The sequence below is a fragment of the Rhinolophus sinicus genome, linkage group LG03 (genome assembly GCF_036562045.2).
Source record: "Rhinolophus sinicus isolate RSC01 linkage group LG03, ASM3656204v1, whole genome shotgun sequence".
Classification (NCBI taxonomy): Eukaryota; Metazoa; Chordata; class Mammalia; order Chiroptera; family Rhinolophidae; genus Rhinolophus; species Rhinolophus sinicus.
This window is the reverse complement of record NC_133753.1, coordinates 143,066,841-143,090,824: the sequence shown is the minus strand read 5'-3', so window position 1 is coordinate 143,090,824 and position 23,984 is coordinate 143,066,841. Positions and strand designations below refer to the sequence as shown.

The window sequence follows — 23,984 nt, the reverse complement described above, 5'->3', positions numbered from 1 at the left end:
CTGAAACAAAATCTTCTTGAATATTATACCAGTTTTTCAGGACATTATATTTAGGAGCTAGGCAGAATGAAGTTTCCAAATGATTTAAAATACAGTTTTAAATTAAAATGGATATATTCTGATTTTCATATTCACTGTGTTCATAAATAAGTACAGAATTATGTTGCAGCTCTTATTAATGACTAATAAGCAAAAGCTTCCTTTTTCAAAAATCTTTTGTTTTTAAAAAAATATGCTGTATTGTGGGGTTTTCAGAGAACACCTCACTCCGGAGTAAGTACAGCGTACTGTTTGATAGCTTATGTTAGAATGCTTAACATGTGAAAGGGTGGAATAACTGCTGTTTGTATTATATTTTACGTACTGTGTTTTCCCAAAAATAAGACCTAGCCAGACCATCAGCTCTAATGCGTCTTTTGGAGCAAAAATTTATATAAGACCCGGTCTTAATTTTAATATAAGACCAGATGTATGTATATATAATATATAATATATAATATGTAATATATAATATATAATACCGGGTATAATATAATACTGGGTCTTATATTAATTTTTGCTCCAAAAGACGCATTAGAGCTGATGGTCCGGCTAGGTCCTATTTTCAGGGAAACATGGTACTATTAAACAGGAAGTAGCAGCTTGAAAGTAAGTCTTTTTTTTCTATTGTTTTTATATATTAGTAATCAAGCAAATTAAATACTTCCTAGCATTTATGGTTATTTGTTTTACTTAAGAAACAATGTTGATATAAGATAGAGTACACTACAGGTGAAAAATAAACCTAGTTTTAAAAAATGAATGTATAGGCTGCTCCTTTGATTTCTATTAGTGAAAGTTCAAAATTTTAGTTAAGATTTTCTATGGCTTCTTAGGTAATTTATTTGTAATTCAGTTTATTTGTAATGTCATTAAAATTTAGAAAAAAATTAAGACAATAGATATTCAAATCTATCAAAGTTACATATTTTAAGCTGACAGTTTTGTGGATAAATTTCAGAGAGTTATTAATGTTTAATTTCATTGTTTTAGAATGTCTTAAGACCAGATACATTTATTTGAAAATACTATTTATTTGAAAAGACAAGCTAGAAAAATATAAATTTAAAGGAAATATGAGAAATAATTATTAGCTTGTGTCTTAGCTGTCCTGCTTTTAACAGATGCTAAGGTATAATTGTTCTGGCCATGGTACCTACCTGGAGAATAATTCTTTCTCAGGATGGATACTGTGGTTATTTTATTAAGGACCTATTGGTTTTATAATGTACTTGAAGTAGTGTGACAACTAGTTGTGAAAAAAAAAATCAGCTTTTCAAAAGTCAGTGAAGAGTTCATTCTGATTTCCAGGTAAGCAGTAGACAAACAGTTACATTTGCCAATCATAAACATAACACTTCAAAACCTAAGCCTCTTTTTCTTGTTTATCTTTCTCTAAATTCTGCACTTCTCTCCCTCAAAGGTAGATTGGAGCGTTTTGTGGTGGCTTTTGAATGCTTCATTTGGTAATGGATAGACAGTCATTTGTAGACTTTTGCATTATTAGAGTGAAATGATTAAACCTATGGTTTAGGAAAAGCCTATTAGAAAGATGAATCTTTCCACAGTTGTAGGAAGAGTTGAAACAGAAGAGGAAAAGAGGGCCTGAACTAGCGGAATCAATGAGGGAATGGAAAACTAGAGAATAATTTGTATATTGCATCTCCAGTGATATTAGAGATGCAGTATACAAGTTGGCAGTAGTTTTGAACCTGAACACTAGGAAGGATGCTGGGGCCATTAACAATATAGAGGAATAAAGAGGACGAGGGATGTGTGTATGTTTATGTGTGTATGAGTTTGTAGGGGTCGTTGCTGATTTTTTAGATTTGGATATAGTCACCTTAAGATGAAGATTCTTAGGAGGTACTTGTTAACTTAGGCCTGAATGTTAGGAGGAAGCCAGGTTTAAAGAGAATAATTTGGGGATCGTCCTCATAGAGGTTATAGTTTGAGCTGAAGAGGTGCTGATACTTCCATGAGTAAGAATAAATAAAGAAATAGACAATTCTAAGGAAACAAATTCTTAGGAAACGCCTTTAGTTTTAGGGTGACTTTTGACTAAATTTCATAATCTTTTTACCTTTTTATTAAAAAAAACATGTTATATAGGAAAAACACCTTGAGAAAAAGCACAGAGGGATAAAACTAATGTCTAATAAAAGAGTGCCTAAAATATAGCAGGTACTTAAAAAAGATCTGTTGAGTGAACAAATGTAATTTGGTTGGGATATAGGAGACAAAAGGAGAAAAATGGGCATGTGGTGAACTTTGAGTGCTATGATATAAAACCGATCCCCAGCCCCCCTGGTAGGTTTATTGCTGGGACTAGATGAGAGGCTAGATCTGAGAATATTTTGAACTTTCAAAATGTTCTTTGAGACATCTGTTTGAGGAACTGAAAGAAGTTCAGCAATTAAGGTTATAAGTCTAGTCTAATTGGAAAGCTTACATTCTTTCCATTTCATCTGATAAGAATTAGACTTATAAAGTATATTTTGAAAGTTTAAAGTATTGTGTTCCTATATCTGTATATAAACTTTTTTTTCCCTGTACTTTTTCTCTCTGCCTTTGATAACTTTCTTACCTTCTCAGTCCCTTACTTTGTCTTATTTAGTTGCTACTCATCTTTTATTTAGGTTTCCATTTAACCATCAGTTTTTTTTTTTTTCAGGAAATGCATTCTAGAATCCTAAGAGTGATATTTTTCCGTATGCCCTCACATTCTAGTACTTACTGTACTAGATTGCCTGTTTTGTCTTTATTCTCCACTAGATCATAAACTTCTATGTCATGGTATTTGTGGTGTTAACTTGTTTTCTACTGTGTAGCACAATGCTTGGCATACAGTTTATTGGAGATGGACTAAATAAAAGGCAATGTTAGACTTAACTTTGCTTTTAAACTTCAGATTTGGTGTTTTAAAGGTATATATCTTAAAATGACAGGTTAAGAAATTTTTGGCTGCATAAGTAGCCACTGAATCATTATACTGTGAAATTTAGAAAAAGAGAAAAAAAAAAACCCAACAGTTTTTAAGTAAAGGATTGCTTCAAGGTAGTTTACACCTACCGTGTTTTCCTGAAAATAAGATCTAGCTGGACAATCAGCTCTAATGCGTCTTATTGGAGCAAAAATTACTATAAGACCCGGTCTTATTTTACTATAATATAAGAAAGGACAAGCATGTGTAAGAAAATCTGATTAGCATCTTTGAGAGTTACAGAAAAACTTTAGAAGTTTGTATTATGATCAAGCACAGAGAGATTCCCAAGTGATTCTGATGACAGCAGAGATTTTTTTTGGCTATTGGATTTCTGCATTTATATTTTTCTGTAAGAACCCTGGGGCCTGTCAGCGACTTGTCTAAAAGGAAGACCATAGTGGAAAGTAAAAGTTGTCTGCTGGGAACTTCAATTTTAGTTTCCTTTTTAGAAAGAAGTCTGTTGATGGTACCACGAATTTAATCGTTTTCTACTGTAGCAGTTTCCATTTAAGACGGTCAAGTTAGTTTTAAATAATTGTGTAGTTTGAATGAAGTGTCTGTCTATATTCAGACCAGGTTGTTTTCTATAGTCTAAATTTTAAATATAGATTTATATATTCTAAATACAGATTTCTATATGATTGTTCCTGATCAGGTGAGATCGACTAAAAAGCTCGCAGGCCCTGTTAGGCCCCTAAAATGTGCTCCAGCAGTACGCTACATATATGTATAAAAAACATATATGTGATTCCAAATTTAAAGTAAAATGGTTCCTATAACTTGACCAACTTATCTCTTTTATTGATTTATTCAAATAAGTAGTTTCATCTTAGATGTTATGATATGCTCTTAACCATTGCACTATGTAGTAACTATAGCCTATGTAGTACTTTTTCATTTTTTGTATTTTTATTTGAAGGAGTTTAGGACCAATGTTTAATTTATTCTGAGGTTGAGATGGATATTGTTTTCCCTATTTTACAAGTGATGGTAATGAGATACAAAATATAGTAACTTGACCATAATTATAGAGACAGTTTCTGGTAAGTCTTAGTCTCACCAGTTGACTTAGTCTCTTTTGGAGAAGTTTAGGTTGTATCAGTATAGCCATCTTTCTTTGAACTCCATCAGCCTAAAGTTTTTTCATATCGTTTAAGACGAAGACAGTAGTCCTCAGAGTTCAGAACTTGCTTATTGTGGGCATTAAAGAAGTTTTGTTTTGTTTTTTTTGCATTAGCAGGGAAGTCAAACTGGACTTCTAAAACCTTTTCTAGCATTATGTTTTATGATTTGACAATTCTTCATTCAACAGTTTTATAATTAATATTACTATGTGTCATGCTCAGTCTGTGAGTTACAATTGCCACAAATATAAGCAGAGTAAAAACTTTAATTTAGGTTATTTAGCCCATAAATATTTGGTAATCTCATATTACACTTAGAATATCTTTACACCCCTAATATGACACTTTAGTTACTCTGTGTTTCTTTGAAGTATTTAGATTCCAGTTGTTTCCTTGTTTGCTTTTTGTTACTTATTTGAAAATAATCGCCAGCAAAACTACTACTAATGACATATAATAAAGTTTTGACTATCAAAAGTTAGAGAAATAATGTGGATAATTTTTTTTTTCATTTTCTTGTAGTGGTGCTACTGTATTTGAACAGTGAAAGTGTAGCATTTTTATTAAATTGAATCTTTTAGACAAATATCCACTAGGAAAGTGTCTCTTCTTAGGGAGTGTTGTTTCTTTGGTACAGGGATATATGTTTAGAGAAGGCATACTCCACGTTATTTTTTTACATGAAATGAATTATATTACAGATTTCAGAAAGATAAACAGCATTTTCTTGGCTGCTGGGGTAAAATAGAATACATTAAGATTCTTTATGAGAAATCGCCACCTAGGGACTCTCCATCTCGATAGGTGAAATTTTTATGTTAATCGAAAAGATCAAAGGTTAAAAAAATGATTGAAAGACATTGTTTGAAAATAGATTCAAGGAATGGTAGTCAGTGGATATAATGGATATAGAGCTTTACTTAGGCTCTATAAATCGATGAAGTATTTGAATCAAATGATATCACATTGGATTTGTGATTTATTCATAAAACATTAGTTTCAGCTGCATATCATGATGCTATGTGCAATTTAAATAAAATGATTATTTTTATCTAGTATGATGCTAAGTATTTTTTAACTTCCAAGTTTTTGAATGGGATGAAGATTATATAACAGTTTTAATTGAAGTGCTTTTTATGTTTCAATAGTAGCTTTAAAATATCTGTGCATATACTTAATTTTTTTTTGGTCACTCTGATTCACCTTCGTAATTTGAAGTAAACAATAAGGATAATTCGAGAAATCTTGAGTTTTAAGACCGTTCAATTTTTTTTTTTTCTAGAATAGCCTGATACTTGTAACAGTGGAATGTTTTAACACTTTTTGAGGATCAGACCCAACTACATCTGTACTTACAAACCTATATAGATGGATAATTTAGTTTCAGTTTATAATCATAATCAAGAATTAAAATGTTTTACTTTTTGTGTTTGAAGCTTATGAACTTTTTGGTAGAAGGGAACCGCTAATATTCAGAAAACAAAGTTGTTTATTTAGATAAATGTCTATCTTGAACTGAATACCCATTTTAATGCCAAATTCTTACAGAAAGTACATAGATTTAAGAACTAGAAACCACAAATATATCTTTTATGTATCAGTACAGATCTTTAGTCAGGTACTTACTATAAATTACTAATTGTGTAATGCCTCATGCACTTCTTTATTGTCTCGTGGTGAGTTCACAAGATGGAAATTGAATAAAAGCATTTAATCTTGACATTTTGCATAAAATACAACAGAAATTTAAGATATGCCACGTACACAAAAATAGGAATAATCCTTAATTTTGACCTTGTTTGATGTGTAAATCTGCTGTCTGGCATAGCTCCACTGTTTTAGGTAATATAGAATTGTACCAGTTTTATATTCTAAGGATGTCCCATATATTTTCAAAACTAAATAAACTTGTAGCCTGGAATTTCAAAATTTTGTCCTGATTATACTTGTATATTGTTAAATTTTAGCTCTTCAAGGAATTTTAATGATCATTAGTATAAACTTTTCGTCTTTTAGATTAAAAAAAAAAAAAAGCTCTTGAAAGTTAAATTTACTTGTCAATAGCCTCAAAGATAACGGTTGAACTGAGACCAGAATTTTAGAGGAATGCAATGTTGATTGTTCTTTCCCTTCTTCTAACAGTTTACAATTATATTTTTCCTATTAAATTATAGTGAAGCTCCATGATTAAATTTTTCATTATTTTATTTCAGTCTTATGCACAGACCTCCAAATAAATGGGTTCGTTTTTAGAAGAAAACTAAAAGTAATTATTTCAAGAAATTTTGAGTTTTCCTTTAAATTAAGGAGTCAAGAGTAGTAAGCTTTCATTACAACCAGCTTACAAAAAAAGTCATAGTAGTTTAGTAGTTTTGACTGACTTGTCACTAGATATTAAATATATCAATGTAATATGAATGTTTATTGTTTTCCTCTGAAGGTTTAAAGTTAGATAACAGTTACCAAAGGGTAAGTTTGGATGACTAACATAAATGAAAACATAAAAAAGTGCAGAAGTATTTTAAAAAAAAAATGACTGTAGATTTGTTACCATGAGCATATGAAAATTCCAATCTATTTCTAAATTGCTTCTGTTCATATCAATCCATGAGGCTTTTATCAGTATAGATTGGTAGCATGGATGATGCTAGAGTTACAGCCATTTTAAGCAAGATCATCTGATAGTATGGTAGGTAGAATATTGTTAAACTGAAAGCAGAAAAGTTGAAAGGAGAAAGGTATTATTTATTTTCCATATGTTTGTTAAAATAAGTTTGAGGAGTTGAGTTCAATTGTGTGGTTATGGAGTAGATAATGTTAAGACCAAAGGGAAAAATCAGTTTTATGTAGAAATAGGAAATAACGGTAACCATTAGACAGCACCATTCTATTTTCCTATTTTAGGGTAAAACAGTAAAATGGAATAAAGTTTTATATTCTTACAGTTACCATGTGCCCTGTTATGTCAGATCTCAGATCTTTATTTCATAGAGAATAAATTAATCATTTGTTTCCATTTGCCAATCTTACTCTTATTTTTCTAAGTAATGATTTGATTGTAGTAAGTGTTTGTATCTTGAACAGATAAACAGTACTGGAGGTAGAAAAGATGGGCAGAAATGGAAGGGGTTCATATGTGTGATGATTAGGCCTGAGCTTATAGAAAAGAATTGTAAACTGAGTAAATGAATTTTTTTTGAGAGACCGAGGAGTTAAAAACAATTGAGTTAAAATTAGAATCAAATTATGTATTTATAAAATACAAATGTTTAAGTTACATGTAGGTATTCATAACCTCTAGTAGTATGTTTTTCAATTATCAGTGGTAATTTTAATGGTTGCTATTTTTATTCTAATCTGTTATTTGTTTTCCACTTAGGTGGTATCATGGAAAACTTGATAGAACTATGGCAGAAGAGCGCCTCAGACAGGCAGGGAAGTCCGGCAGTTACCTTATAAGAGAGAGTGATCGGAGGCCAGGGTCCTTTGTGCTTTCATTTCTTAGTTTGACAAATGTTGTCAACCATTTTAGGTAAGTCTTTATTCCTATTATAGGCTACACATTATAGCTATTTTGCTGTACTATTAATACAAATACCAGCTTTAATCAAGGTGAATGACTCACTGACATTTAAATGATGGAAAAAGAGATTTGTTTTCAATTAAATAATTTAGTCAGAGATTTAGAGTAGATGTTGAATGTTTACATTTTATTTCAAAACAATATTATTATTGGGCATTACTGTGCTAATCCCAAATATAATTATCACTTTTAAAGTATAAAGTATAAACTTTTTACGTTACAAGGAAACTTGGAGTGGTAAAGTGGAAATACTGAGTAACAGAAAATACAGGAAACAATTTTTAAGAGTGAAGGTGTGTGCCCTTTAATTCATTTTAACTTCACTGTTCTGAAACTCTTTGCAAATGCTCATTTCAATTAAATGGGCATGCAAATTTTAAAGTACAGATATAAAAGTCTGTGTGTAAATATATTTACATATTTTATTCAATTTTATTTTTAGGGGAGAGGTTGAAAAAAAAATCATCTAGTACCTAATATGTTAACTGATAAAATGGTTTTGTATACCCTTGATTTAGATTTACAGTAAGCTTTAATAATAATACTGTCATACCACATGTAGAATGTGAAATTATTATTATACCCTGTGTAAATGTTTGAAGAGATCTGTAAGCTGCTTTTAGCCAGAGAAAACTTACTAAAATTGTTAGTCAGTCTTAAATATGGAAAATGAGAAAAGGTTTCTGAGGCTAGATTCACAGATATTTTAATGACTTCTGTAAGTGAGGTATGTAAGTGTGATATGTTATACCAGTTGCATACATATATATTTTTAAAAGAAATAATCTGAAGTAATTAGCATAAGGTAAAGATATTAACAAGTGGTATTTTAATACAGGGTATAATTAGATGAATATCGAAAATTATGTATTTATAATTTCTTTATGGAAATTGGTCTTTAAAATTGTCTAAAGGTGTTTGTTATACTGATTTTTTTATTGTACAAATAGGATTATTGCTATGTGTGGAGATTACTACATTGGTGGAAGACGTTTTTCTTCACTGTCAGATCTAATAGGTTATTACAGTCATGTTTCCTGTTTGCTTAAAGGAGAAAAATTGCTTTATCCAGTTGCACCGCCAGAGGCAAGTAAAACTTGAATAAAATATCTTTCAAAATTCTATTATTTCTCTTGACTAATTGGGTTAGCTCTAGTTCACTTTCTTGTGATGTTTATTTAATATAATTGAAGTATTTGTTGTATTAAATTTTAATTCTGGTTGTACTATGAGAGCAAAACTGATAACTTCTTTAAAGAAAGAAAAAGTAATTTTTCTGTAATTTTGTATTTAAGTTACTTGATTTTTTATAATGCTGTATGGTGATAACATAACAAATATTTTTGGATGAGAGTAATTACTGATGTAGTGCTAAATGCTGAAGTTTCTTCAAGATTCTGAAATGCCTTGTATATCATCAGAGAAATGTGAATTTATATGTTCCATATAGCTTATTTCAAATTCAATAATCATTCATATTCCTCGATAAAAACATATTGGTTATGTGGTTAAAAGAATTTCTGTAAAAAGAAGACAAGCATTTCTAGGCTTTGAGTACTTAGGGTCTCAGTAAAAAATAGTTTGAATGATTCTGTAGAGTTTATAATGTGGATTTTTATTGGCTTTCACTGTGTGGACATACCTGATTTGACTTTGACATAAAAAGGTTATCTTTTGTAAATCATTTTTCATGGTTTCTAGCCAGTAGAAGATAGAAGGCGTGTTCGAGCCATTCTGCCTTACACGAAAGTACCAGATACTGATGAAATAAGGTATTTTATAACACATTCTCATTTATCAGCATTTGAAACAGTCATCTGAAAGACTTTGAACATTTATTGCTCTTGGACATAGAAGGTTTTCTAATTTGAGGAAATAACATGCAGAAAGTTAAAAGTGCCTTTAATATTGAGTCATTGTTCCAGTATTCCTTTGTTGGCTTAACTGTTCAGACTGGATTTGGGATCAGAGTAGCCACAGTGAAGATGACAAGAGAAATAACTTAGGTGTTATTAGACTATCTCTGACAAAGTAAGGAGAGCTCTGTTATATGCTATACTCTATTTTAATTTTTATTACTATATGACATTTATGTCTCAACTATAAATGCTACTCAAATAATGATCAAACTTCTATTTTATGTGACGATGAATAATTTTAAGTGTTATTAATGGTATAGAACACAGTACTTTTCTGTTTCGATTATATTTGTATAATTCGATTTATTATATAATTTGCTAGTTATCAAATTATCAGTGTGTTTCTATAAGCTGTTTAACTTTCTAATAGAAAATTTGTTTCTTAATGGTAAAATTTCAAGGCTGCTTTTGAATAATTACTGATTCTGAGTATATAGTTTTCATTGAAATCAACAGCAGCATTTAAAATATAATGATAACTTTGGGGGGTTATTACAACATTCTGGACATACAATATTTTATAAAACAAAGATTCAGGTATCAGAAATCTCAAAATAGGAATTCCATATTTATATGATTGTCCACAAAATAACAACTTCTTATTTAGTTCTTACTGGCATACCTTTATTTGTGACTTAAGCTTGAAAATTCAATTAAAGGAAGAGAAGGGAGGAATTGTGTTTAACAAAGAATAGCTGTAAACTGAAAATTCAGGAATTTTGGATAATTTGTTAATTCTCATATAGGACAGTAGTTCTCAAAATGTGATCCATATAACCAGGAGGATGCTTGAGACCCATTTCAGAGGGTCCATGAGATCAAAACTAATTTTATATTAATACTAAGACATCATTTGCCTTTCACTGTGACATTTACACTGATGGTACAAAAGCAGTGGACAGTGAAACTGCCAGTACAAAAACTGCCTTAGCACAAATCCGGGGAGTAGCACAAAACTCTAGTGTTCTTCACTGCCACACACTTGCAGTTAAATAAACAAGCCAGTTTCCCTTAAGAATATTCTTGATAAGACATTTAAAAAAAAATTATTTTACTAAATCTCAACCCTTGGCTACACGTCTTTTTAATATTCTGTGTGGTGAAATGGAAAGTACGCATAAAACACCTGCTGCATACTAAAGTTCAATGTCTTGAGGAAAAGCAATGAGTTGAGAGCTGAATGAGCTCCTGCTTTTGTGCACCATTTTTATGTAAACTATAGTTATTCAGACTCAAACATTTGACATGATTTTTTAAAAAAACCAAAGTGTCTGTTGCTTCAAGGGAAATGGCAGTATTTGTTGCCAACAACAAAATTTAAGCTTTCAAGCAAAAATTGGGAGTTTTGGAAACCCTGTATCTGCCATCAGGAGTTTGACAGCTTTTGAAATACTTAATGACTTTTTGGTAAGAGTCATTGTAATATTAAAGTTTGTGATGTTTTGATAATGTATAAATGTGTTTACATCTGGAAGATCTGCATAGATCAGTTGAACCACTCACTATTTTCTAAAATATCAAGGATGATGTTACAAAGTTATGCACAGATCCATTTAAAGTACAAGATAGATAAATAGATGTTACTGGGATGAGTACAGAACATTCATTGATATATAGTTTTAGATTCCACATTACAACTAACCTTCAAGAAAGTACCTCTTGTTGAGTTTTTGGTATAACATAGTCTATAATTAACTGAAAGCTAATTGTGTTTATTTAAAATAATTTTTTTAAAGTACCTATTGCTTGTGTATATGTAATGAGTTAATTTATTTTATGTTTTTAATTTTATATCTAACCTACATCTGAAAGAGGAATAACATTGAAATTTAAATTTTCAAGTTCAGTTTTCTTGCAGTTAAACCCCAAAGCTGTAATACATATAATTACTGTTTACAAAAATTCCTATTTGAATCTAACAATATCCAGTGATGTACATAGTACAGGTACTTTTATTAAATCCATTTTACCCATGAGGAAAGTAAGATTCAGATTTTTAAGTGTCTTCAAAGGTTTATATGTGGATAATGCTAGAAACAAGACAAATAAATCTAGGGTATTTGACTTAAGTGCCTTGCATTTTCCAATATATTATCTCTGTGGTGAGTACATGATTACTTACATTTCCATGTTTAAAATTTTGAATTCATTTTAATTTCATAATCACTATTTTCAGCTTCTTAAAAGGAGATATGTTCATTGTTCATAACGAATTAGAAGATGGATGGATGTGGGTTACAAATCTAAGAACAGATGAACAAGGCCTTATTGTTGAAGACCTAGTAGAAGAGGTGGTAAGTTTTGTTTTTTTCTACTCATTCTCAGAATTCTAAATATGTTGTAAAATTGTGCAACTTATCTATAATCAGAGAAATTAGCTATGAATACATTTTTTCTATGAAAAACCTCAATTCGTAAGTACAAGGAATTTTTCATTAAAATGTGTTTACTGTTAGTAAATGCTATTTATTTGTAAAAAACATAGCCAAGCCAGCATGTTTTAATCCATAGCTGCCAATTTTCAGAAGGTTTTCGTCAGTTTCTAAGAATTAGAAATGTATTAACATTTGTGATTATTTTTATTTCTTTTTGTCTTCTTGGTCTTCCTCTTAAATGTTATGTCACACTAATCATGGAATCTCAAATTTTTATCTCCCAAATATATGTATAATCTTCTAGTAACCCTGGGAAACCTCAGTTATGTTACAGATACGTATATTAATCACATGGTTCTACGTTTTGAGTATTCCCCGTGTTTTCACTGTCATCTCATAATACATTATCAATACTCTTACCAAACAGTATAAATAATCATGTTTGTGCATTTTTAGTTAAGAGGTCAGCATTCCGGCAGCATTTGCATTTCAGATAGAATACTCAGTATCACTGAAATATATCAGACATTATATTACAATTTTGGAATTCACCGTTTCAGAATTGTCCAGTGAAATGGAATGTTTTCTGTTATCTTTTACAGCCCTCAGAGCTACTGTTGTTAAATTATGCCATGAACCTAGAAATATGTTATGATCTGATATTGTTCCAGGAAGACGGCAGTGGAGAATTTTTTTTTTTTCCTGCTATTCTCTTGTCTGTCTATGATGGCAGTGAGATCTTGATAGGTGAGGAAAAGTGGCAGGAGTTAAGGAAATGGTATGATACATTCCATATTCTTAGTCACATAATTTACTTAATAGATGAGCTGGGAGTAGAATTCCTAATCCCTAGATTAGTATTTTGTATTCTACGGTAGGAGAGAGATTTATCCCATGTAGCCAAGAAGTATTCAAACTGAAGAGTCTTACTGTCTCTGTTGGTTTTACTACAGAATTTCTTAGTTAAAAACATGTTGCATTTTCCTCTCCCCACTGTAATCCCCCTCCCCCCGCTGTACCCCTTCTCCCCCCCATTCTGATTATTTAAAGGAATTACAGTATACTTGAATTTTTCTGAAGCTCTCAGAATTCTGGGTCAAATTTAACAAGATAAACTTTAATAAAGATAAATGAACGTTATCCAGTGAGTACAGAAAAAAAATAACCCAGTTTAAGATGAGACACAACCAAACATCATTTCAAGGAAAGGAAAAAAGAACAAGTTAACAACTCAGTATGAGTGAACAATGTGATGTGGTTGCTAAAAATGAATATAGTCATACTTTGAATTAACAGTGGACTAGTTTCAAGTTAGAGTTGTAAACAATTTTTATATTAATATTTAGAATAATTTTACATAATAATCTTCATTGGAACATAGTTATTCCTTGTAGATTGAAAAGCCATTTAGATATTGTCTAGATTCAGGCATTTAGTTGGTGGTTGGATTTAAGGAATTTCACACTCTGAAATTCTAATTATTATTCTCCAGTCATATTTATACTTTTATGTCCTAACTCTAGAATGTAAGCCTGTGAGGATTTTTGTCTCTGACTCAATAATGTATCCCCATTGCCTAGAATAGTGTGTGGCATTAGTAGGTATTCATTAAATGTTTGCTGAGTGAATGATTGTCTCTATGCCTATTCTTTTTCCTTTTCCTTCACATTCCTGCCCTGCTAGACTGCCTTATAAAATTGATTCACCTTTATCAGTTCAGCTCAGGTGTTACTCCTTCTTTCACAGCGGTTTTATGTATTTCGAGATTCTCTTAGGCTAAAGTGTTTCTGCTTGTGTTCCCATTGCTCCTTGTTAATTCTGCATTCCATTACATTGTGTAAACTTTATTTTATAAACCTCTGCTGTAGAGATGAACTCATTTTGGGCAATGATAATGCATTTTGTTTTTATGTAATTTTTAAAGCATACTGCTTTGTAATTATTATAATAGACGTTCGTCAGTGAGTGCTTGATTTTACTTTGGTTAGGTATTTAATGAATGAGGACCAAACTGAGAGAGGTAAACCATGTATAGTTAGACCATCTTTCTACTCTTTCCCTCAGTATTCAATGAAAACTCAGTTCCAGGCACTGTGCTGGGTACTAGGACTACAGTTCAACATATACTCAGAGAAAATGAAATGCCCAGCATAGTACTAGCACTAGTGGTTGTGGTGATGGGTGTTAACAAAGAATGGCTAAGAGCTGAATGAATAACACTGGTGTATCTTAAATAATAGAAGTATCAAATAGAGTAAGGTATAGTTAAAAGATGGTAAAAGAAGGATGTTTTTTCTGCTCAAAGTAAAAGTTTATATTTATGTTTTAGGGACTCGGTGTCTCACCGAGGAGGTGGTATGTGAGACAGATCCTGCCTAGAAGGTTTAGGTTTTAACTAACAGGTAGGAAGCAGTGAGTGGAAAGGACATTTTAAGTAAAAAAAAAAAAAACAAGCTACAGTGTTGGGAGAATGTAGATTAGCAAATAGGAGTTATATGTGACCGTGATATAGATACCTAAAGAAAATTGATAGTGTGAAATGGGAAACATAGACTTGAGTCATACGATAAAAGATTTTGGTTGTAAACTGAGGAATTTATAGGCAGTGGAGGGGTATTAAAGGTTTGGTTCTTAAAAATTATTTGCTTTTGTTTGGTTTGGTGTTTATTTATGTAAGGCAAAGGTAAAAAAAAAATGTATGAATCCAGATTAGAGTGGTCGGTGGGACACAGGTAATTATTACTAGTTGGGCTACTGTAATATTAGGTTGGTGCAAAAGCAATTGATGTTTAAAAGGTTAAAGATAATTGTAAAAATCACAATTACTTTTGCACCAACCTAATAGTTTAAGAAAAGGGAGGAAAAGGGCCTGAGTTAGAGTAATCATAATAAGGGAAGAGGGGTAAGGAGAGAGATTTGGAAGGACAGTTCTTGAGCAGAAACATCTTTTTTTGTATATGCTAAAATAAATATGAAGGTCACGATAGAGATATGTTTGAAGATATGATTTTTATTCTTAATAAAAATAGATTTATAGTTAATTATATAAAATACTGTCTTAATGTCTTCCCCTTTAGGGCCGGGAAGAAGATCCACATGAAGGCAAAATGTGAGTTTGTAATAATTTCTAAAAGGAAAAAAGATTGTAAACCTACTAATTGGATAACTTTGGCCAAAAAATATTTTAAAAGAAAATCAATACTTTTTGGACTTTTATTTGGTTCAGGAACTGATGTCTTAAGTGTTTTCTTAAGGACCTAGTGATAAAGTTTTATTTTTAAATAATGAAGGTAATTTAATATCTATATATAACTCTACATCACCAAACTAAAGACTTTTCAATAAACATCACATTAATAACATAACATGAATGTCACAATTCCTCACATCCTTGTTTTCTTACTGATTTATTAATAGTATTTATTTTCATCGCCACACCTTTTATGGTTCAGGTTTTCTTTTTTTTTTGGTCAGAGAACTTTTCCCCAAGATCATTTTTCTTTATCATATTAATAAGGTTCTGCAAGGACTTCCTTTTCATAATCTTTTCAGGCTGATTTTAAGTATCTTGTAAGAACTAATTAAAAGAGTAGGCATTACTTCACCTATTATTTTCCACATTCTTCACTTATATTCCAGGAGTTATTAGTTGTAACCGGTAACCTGTTATGGGAAATCACTTCATGTGGAGTTTCAGCTTTACATTAATTTTGTTATTGTCCTTGAAGATCTTTTTAAAGTGTCCTTCTCATGCCTTTTGACATTTATTTATATATGTTTTCTTTCAAAGATCTTAACTCTTAACTCCAATTCTGTTTTACCTATATTATTTTACTAGACTGTTTGTTAATCTTCTAATGTCTTTTCTGTAGAACATTTTTTTCTTGCCTTCCTGTCAGCATTTATGGATGGAATTTAAGCCTGGCCTCTCAAGTGTTTGCTTGTTTTGTTTCTAATCATTAGAACATAAAAACATTAAACTGAATACTCCACTTGCAGTCACCTAATTTAGTTCCCCACCCTTCCTTAAGTATAAGATATTTTTTGAGTTCTTTTTCCATATCATTCTATGCACCTGCAAAATAGGCTCCATCAGTGAGACCTTATTGACTGTTAATTTAAAGTCTCCCCGCTATCTCTATCAGGAGTTACAAATTCTAATTAATGCCTGAAGGGCGTTAATTAATGTAAGCAAATGAAATAGGTAAGGTGTATATATTCACATTTTTCTCAAAGTACAATTGATCTTTCTTATTTTCTCTCTTGGTCGAGATCAAGGTACATGGAACTATTTCCCTACTGTAAGAAAACAACACTGCAAGTGCAGTGATAAATGGTAACTGGCACTCACTCTTTACATTAGGGAAGATTGTAAGAAGTCAAAAACTAGAAAATGTTTGCCTGCAGTATGGTGACCACTCTAATTTATATGTTCAAGAATGGGAGTCCAATTTTGTGAAAAATCCTCTTGTGTTTCAAGAGCAGCTAGAAATCTATATTTTTATCCCTATTAAAAATAATGCTATATGTTTATTTAAAAAAGAGAGGAAAAAATGTTGGTCAAATGCCAGTAAATATTTAAAGCACATCCAGTTTTCTCTTAGCATAAAGTATAAATGCCACTTTCACCGGGAAATCTTTTTTTTTATATTCAATTGATTGATCAATATTTTGAACCTTATAATTTTGTATTCATTAGGTATTTAGCACAAGCTAAACTTGCACTGTTGGCACCCTTCCATTGTGTTTGGTTAATATCTGTTCTTACTTAAGGACTTAACGCATCACTTTTCCCAAAAAGTCTTCCATTAACTTCTACACTGTACAAAATTGGTGCCCTTCTCTGTTATTCCAGAAGTGCCCTCAGCACATACCTTTTACTATGCTTTATTATATTTTCAACATTGTTTTTATAGTTATACAATATTTGTGTCCCTTTTTCTTACTAATATGGGGACTTCATAAAAACATATTCATTTTTCTATTATTAGTGCAAACCATGCACTTGAAATATATACATATTACATAAAGATAATAAATATTTGAATGAAGAAACTCAAATCCAATCCTGTCAGAAAACAGTATGGCTGATTTGTTCTCTAAACTTCATTTCTTTCCCTCTCACTCCTTATATTCCACTTTTTCCCATTATTCTAGCTACAAAAATACAGGATTGGCCATTGAGGTCACTTAATCAACTCTCCCCCAGAATATAGAAATACTGTTCTAGCATTTGTAGTGAAGAGTCAGATGATACTTGAATGCAATATAGAACCTTTTAAGGCAGCCTGGACTGTTTCAGTTACATACTTGCTTTATATTGTTCATAATTTGCATCAGGAGCCCCGGGAGATCTGAATCAGCGAGGTAATGGTTGGAATAAAGTTAAAGAATTTAAAAGCTTAATATTTCATTCATGTAAAAAGGTAAAAATTCAGTTATATTTTAGTACTTTGATCGGTAATAGTGTGGATGGTTTAAAACAGTGTGAACAGCCTCTAAACTTGTAAGATTGGATTTTAGAGCACATATGTGTTTTAGTTTCATATTAATAGTATTTTTACTTTCCAACTTGCTCTGTAAGCCACTATTAAAAATAATTGTAGACCCTAAGAATATATGGCAAAATGATCTGGAGTTATCAGCTTGTTATTAACGTATTAATCAGCAAGATAAATAATAGTCCTTCCAGGTAAATAAGAGATTTTAACTAATTCAGTAACTAGTAATTAATTTTTAAAACTAGATATGTCATTTTAAGGTACAATTTAAATACTTTAGTTATATGTTATGGATCTTGACCATAATGCCATTTATTATTTCTAAAGGTTTATTTTAAGTATACCGAATGTAAAATGTTCCAGCATTCTAATTTGATACATCATTAGCTCAAATAGAATTAGGAATACTAAGTCATTCTTTTCTTTAGTTCTTGATGATGATATCTATTCTTCTCATCTACTCAATCTTATTTTCTGATTTTTTAGAAGTATGAGTCATTCATGTTGATTTTATTTGAAGAGAGAACTTATATATGTTATAGGGAAATTCACTTTGACAGAAATATGGCAAGAATTAATTCACGTATTTTTTTTCAGGGCAATTCTGTAGTGGAGTCTCCCTGTACCACCCCTCCCTTTGTCATTATCAGGGTTACAGTCATTGTTCATTTTGAGTTGATAATTAGTATGGAAACTGTAGTTCATACTAGATAATCCCTAATTTTTCTATATTTTGTTGAAATTATGCATGTTTACAAAGCTTAGTAACTTAAATGTAAAAGGAATGAAATCATAAATCAATTATATTGCATTTATTTCATTATGTCAGTTTGAAGTACAGTATTACGAGTATTATGTTGGTTAATACGAGTATTTAGTTTTGATCGTATAACAGCAAAAGAGACTTGATTTACATATTGAATTTGTTCTCTTTTTAAGATGGTTCCATGGGAAAATTTCCAAACAAGAAGCTTATAACTTACTTATGACAGGTACTCGTATATTCACTTGCCTTTTCTAATACCTTTAATTTAAAATAATACAAAAAGTGATTCAACCATTTACCATGTGTTTTGCTTGTAGCATTCATTTGGTACTTACGCATATTGTAATTTCTTGCCCAGCACAGAGAAACTGGTGTCTTTGTTTATGGTGTTTTTTATTGAACGCATATGTGCGGTATCAAATTCAGTGAAGTATGTTTTCCTTCTGCCATAGGCCCTTGTCCTCTTTCCTAGAAGCAGCATCAGATGAGAGTTTTTTCTCTGTTTCTGAAGTTTTCTGCATCTGTATCTCCCTTTCGCACTCCTACATATACCTCTCCACACACACACTCACAGGAACATGCAACATACTTTTTTTCATGTTAGGATATATTTTGGGAGATCATTTCATAGCTGCATATGTAAATTTTCATTCTTAATGACCACAAGCTTTCCATTGTATAAAACCATAATCAGCCTCCTAGAGAGGAATATTATATTTTCATGGTTTTTTGCTGTTCAGCTGCAGCCAGTGTTACTGCATTTATCTTTGTGCACTTGTAGAATTATATAGTTTGTCATTTAAAATATATTAATTTTAATAATTTCTCAAAACTGTGGTTATACAAATTTGCAAAGTAAACATTGACATGTATTATGGGTTTATTATTTAAAACAGAAACCATCCTGTCATTCTAACAAAACATTAAAGACTGAATTAGTTTAACTACCAAATATTTCTTCAGTAAACCGTACTATATTAGGATCTCAGACACAAGTTATGTATAATCTGTAATTTAGAAGGCTTAGTTCTTTAAAAACAGCGAGTTCAATAGTTTCCATATATGATGAATAAACTACTGATTATTAAAGATGTTATCTGAGTTAATTGTTTTAAGCCACAAGGCATTGCATTTTAATGTAATTAATACTTTGCTCTTTTGAGAAATGTGAGACAAATTTAGAAGTAGTCCTTTTTGTGAGGATGTAAGCTAAGTAGATTAAAAATAAAGAACACGACACTGCTATATGGTAGTAATAGAGACCAAATGCTCAACCAAAATGACATGCTACCAACTTTCAATGGGACCAAAATATTTATTTTAATGAATTTACTGAATTTTGAATATAAGTTTATGTTTCAGGATTTGCACCACCAAATACTTGCACTCACTCTTGTTGTAGACATGTAAAGTTGAAAGGAGCTAAGCTTAATTTCCTTACATTAGTTTTATTTTCTTTGTCTTATGTGCTTTTTTAAGAATCTGGTGTTTTTTCTCCCCTGAAAAGTACACATAAGCACTTGCATGAACTTTTTTGCAGTAATTCCTGTGCTTTATATTTAACATGAAATTATTTGATAGTGCCTTGGCTAGATGATTGGAACTATTAGTAATTTACATAAAAATTACATCTGATATTCTGAGTGTTCATTGTGTTTTCCAAAAAGCAGTCAAGTTCTGATCTTTTTTATGTCATTAAGACTTAAAGAAAAGGCAAAAACATCTTAGTGTTTAGTCATAACCAATTGACGATATCAAAAAGACTTCTCTAAAATTACTATGAAAATATTCAATATATAATTTGCTTCTACAAGACTTTTTAGAACCATACCTATTGAATAAAATAGTGTATGTGTATTGATTTTTATAATGTACACAGATATTTCAGCTGTTTTGAATCTACCTTTGTAAGTTTTTTGTATTATTATAGTTATTACTTTTTAATGTTTAATCCGAAGCATTGATAAAGTACAGAGAGTATTCCTAAGCAGATTTCACTGTAACTTTTTTCTACTCTTCTCATTGAGGGGATTTACAAACAGAATATGGCAGTTTTAGCTGGTATCCCGTAACTGTGCTTAGGCTATTCTTTCTAAATTATGACAGGTATAGACATTATTAAGCAGAAGTCACTGCTGCAAACTTCTGCCCTATATTTTTATGTAATAAATACAAGTAACATCATAGGTGGTTGTGACTCATAAACCAGGGAGGAAAAAAAGTTTTAAAATTGTCCTTATTATAAACTAAGTTCCTGGTGAAAATTAGCATATGTTTATGACTTTTGAATGTACTTTGTAATTATAATACTTAAAACTTTTTCTTCTTTATTTGATAATTAGCGAATAAAACTAACAGCTTCGTTTTTGCAGTTGGCCAAGTCTGCAGTTTTCTTGTGAGGCCTTCAGATAATACTCCTGGTGACTATTCACTTTATTTTCGGACCGGTGAAAACATTCAGCGATTTAAAATATGTCCAACACCAAACAATCAATTTATGATGGGAGGCCGGTATTATAACAGGTAAGTGGTGAGAAAATTTTAGCTATCTTTTGGGAAAAATAGTTGAAATGTCAATAATACAGTGAAAGTTTCTCACTTTTTAAAATTTAAAATTACAAGGCCTTTAATAATATAATTTAGTAGTAGTCATGTCCAGTAATTCTCTAGGCAGGGTCCAACATGAATATAAATTAACAACTTAATTATTTACTTCAAACAAAATTTATGTAGATTTTTGATTATGCACAAGGTATTTGCAGCAAATTTGCTACATCCATATATTATCTGTAGGACAGCAAAACATCTAAGAAAAAGAAAATACATTACATACTTTTATCAGTGAGACATTTTAATAGAGAAAAAAAGCTCTTAAGGAGTAACCTGAGACTTACTACAAATATTATATAATTAGGTTGTTCTCATGTTGACATTTCTTATTTGTAATTATTGGTTCCTACTTCTCACGTTTAAAATTCCAAGTAAACTCTTTTTACTTGTACCAAAACTCAGAATGATTTTAGTCACTTGATTAGATAAATAAGTTAATAGAGAAACCATACGACAGAATGAGAGCTGTATATTTTTTTCTGTGTAGTAAAAAGTAACCTTTCATTTTATTTCTGAATATAAAAGTTTTCCCATACTGGATAACTCTAGACTAGCATTGTTTTCCTCTTTTGAGGCTAAAATGCAAGTTAAAATACCACAGTAGCATTCTCCATTCCATTTAGAATGTTTCTCAATTCCAGCTTGATCTTTAAATACATAGGGATCCAGCAGCTGGTTTATATGGAAAACAAAACAAAGCATAACAAAAAAAAAAACACACAAAAAAAACCCAAGTTCTAGTTGCTTGCCAGAAGTTCAGTGGACAGAAATAAGACATCAAATAGAAGAATATCAAGTCTAGACAGTTGAATCCTTTTGCAAAACTCATATATAAGCTGTATGAGTACCTTCTACATTACAGTCTCATTTAGACATCCTCATTGAATAGTGGCCGCAGTTTGAGCTCTTAATGAAGGTAAATTAATTTTCCCATTGTCCAATTTTCTATAGATTTGGAATATATAAACTACAAATTCAAAACATACATTCTTTTTCTTTAGTATTAAGTGTACAAAACAAGATGATTAGACATTTACACCCCTCACAAAGTGATAACCCCACCAAGTCTACTACCCATCTGTTACCATACATAGCTATTACAATACCATTGATTATATTCCCTACGCTGTACTTTATATCCCATGACTATATGCGCGCGCACACACGTACGTATATATACATATACAGAGGGTGCCAGAAAAATGTATACACATTTTAAGAAAGGAAAACTGTTAAAATTGTAATACTCAATATACACCAATAACAAAAGATGAATACAAGTCACATTTGACTTCTGCAATTAGAAGAGGTGCTCAAAGTGGTTGCCATCAGTGTCCAGACACTTCTGATTACAGCGAACTACTGTTTAAGCAACGTTGACTAAAGTGTTCACTTTTATACATTTTTTTAGCACCCCCGGTATATGTGTGTGTGCTATTTTATATTAGTTTCAGGTGTACAGCACAACAATTAGACATTTATATAATTTATGCAGTGATCCCCCCGATAAATCTAGTACCCATCTGACACCATACATAGTTTTTACATTATTGACTGTATTACCCATACTGTATTTCCCATCCCTGTGACTATTTTGTGACTACCAATTTGTATTTCCTAATCCCTTCACCTTTCTTACTCATGCACCCGACCCCCTCCCACCTGTCACCTATCAGTTTGTTCTCTGTATCTATGAGTGTATTTCTGTTTACTTTGTTCTTTAGATTCCACATATAAATGAGATCACATGATATTTGTCTTTCTCAGTCTGACTTATTTCACTTAGCATTATATCTTCTAGGTCCATCCATGTTGTTGCAAATGGTAAGATTTCATTCTTTTTTGTGGCAGAGTAATACTCCACTGTATAAATGTGCCATAATCTCTTTATCCAATCATCTATTGATAGGCATTTCAGTTGTTTCCATGTCTTGGCTATTGTGAATAGTGCTGCAATAATCATGGGGTGCATCAAAACATATTCTTAATTGAATTGATAAATGTCCATTCTGAGAGTTTGTTTAAAGGTTAAATAATTTACATAGATTTATTTTGGAGGAAGTTTGTTTTGTTTATTAACTGAAACTTCCTTATGATACACATTCTGCAAAGGTGAAAATTCTCACTACATAGTGGAGGCACTCTGTAATATATAAAAGTAGGGTTTTCTTTTTTTAATGTATAAAGACTAGAATGAAACTGGAAGAAAGAAGTATTTGAAGTATACATCTCTTTCCAAATTATGAGTCTGTTTGCAAAATAAAGGCTTAAAATTTTTTAAATATATGTTAATTTAGTGTTCATGATCTTTCCCCAAATCTTTGACTTTTAGGCGTTTTATTCCCAATGGGTATGCTCATCATATAAAAAGTTCAGGAGTATTGTTTCTAGTTTTAATATTTAAAAAAAATTTTTAAAGGAACGTCAAAAATTATGTGAATCTGATGCCAGGAAAATAGCAGTTTTTAGAATTGTTTTGGAAATATATACATTTCAGCATTAATATTAGTGATCAAGTAATACTTAGAAAGACACACCTTTCTGATTATCATTTATTGTTTAGATATGGAAGTGTAAAGTTGATTATCCAATAAATGTATATGACAGAGCCATACTCTGCTGTTCCATCTCCCCATTAACTCTACAGTAGTCTTGATAAAAGAGATAGTAGTTATGACTGTTTATTTAGAAACTGCTTTTGAGACATAACTTCAGTGTTCCTATATTCAAAATTTCATAAAATGAGTGGATGCATTTAGCAATAAATATAATTTAGCAAACATTTATCAACTAATCTACTTAGTGAAATATATTGCACAAATCCTGTGCATATACATTAAAGAAAAAGTCACTGTTCCTACATTATCATTGCTCAGGTCTATTGGAAAAGATGGTAAGCTGACTGTGAAAAATTAAGGGATATACAAATATGCGTAGGAGAATCAGTGGGAAGAGAGTAGTTCAGATGGTGATTAGAAGGGAGTGAGGATTTTGCTAGACCTTGAAGATTACTAACATTTATCTAGGATTTAAAGAGAGGCAGTTTTATTTATTAATTAAATCACTAAAATGAAAGTACAG

The 23,984-nt window shown here is 31.0% G+C and overlaps 1 protein-coding gene across 2 annotated transcripts in view; it reads left to right on the top strand.

Moving 5' to 3' along the window:
* The window catches only part of RASA1 (RAS p21 protein activator 1), a 98,124-nt gene that overhangs the window by 33,761 nt on the left and 40,379 nt on the right, over nucleotides 1-23,984 (top strand). For both annotated transcript variants that reach the window (XM_019746368.2, XM_019746367.2), the window contains exons 2-8: nucleotides 7,529-7,681; nucleotides 8,683-8,818; nucleotides 9,434-9,504; nucleotides 11,828-11,945; nucleotides 15,104-15,135; nucleotides 18,467-18,519; nucleotides 20,666-20,816. In XM_019746368.2, the coding sequence (XP_019601927.2) occupies nucleotides 7,529-7,681; nucleotides 8,683-8,818; nucleotides 9,434-9,504; nucleotides 11,828-11,945; nucleotides 15,104-15,135; nucleotides 18,467-18,519; nucleotides 20,666-20,816 (714 nt within the window). The remainder of the gene's footprint in view (nucleotides 1-7,528; nucleotides 7,682-8,682; nucleotides 8,819-9,433; nucleotides 9,505-11,827; nucleotides 11,946-15,103; nucleotides 15,136-18,466; nucleotides 18,520-20,665; nucleotides 20,817-23,984) is intronic.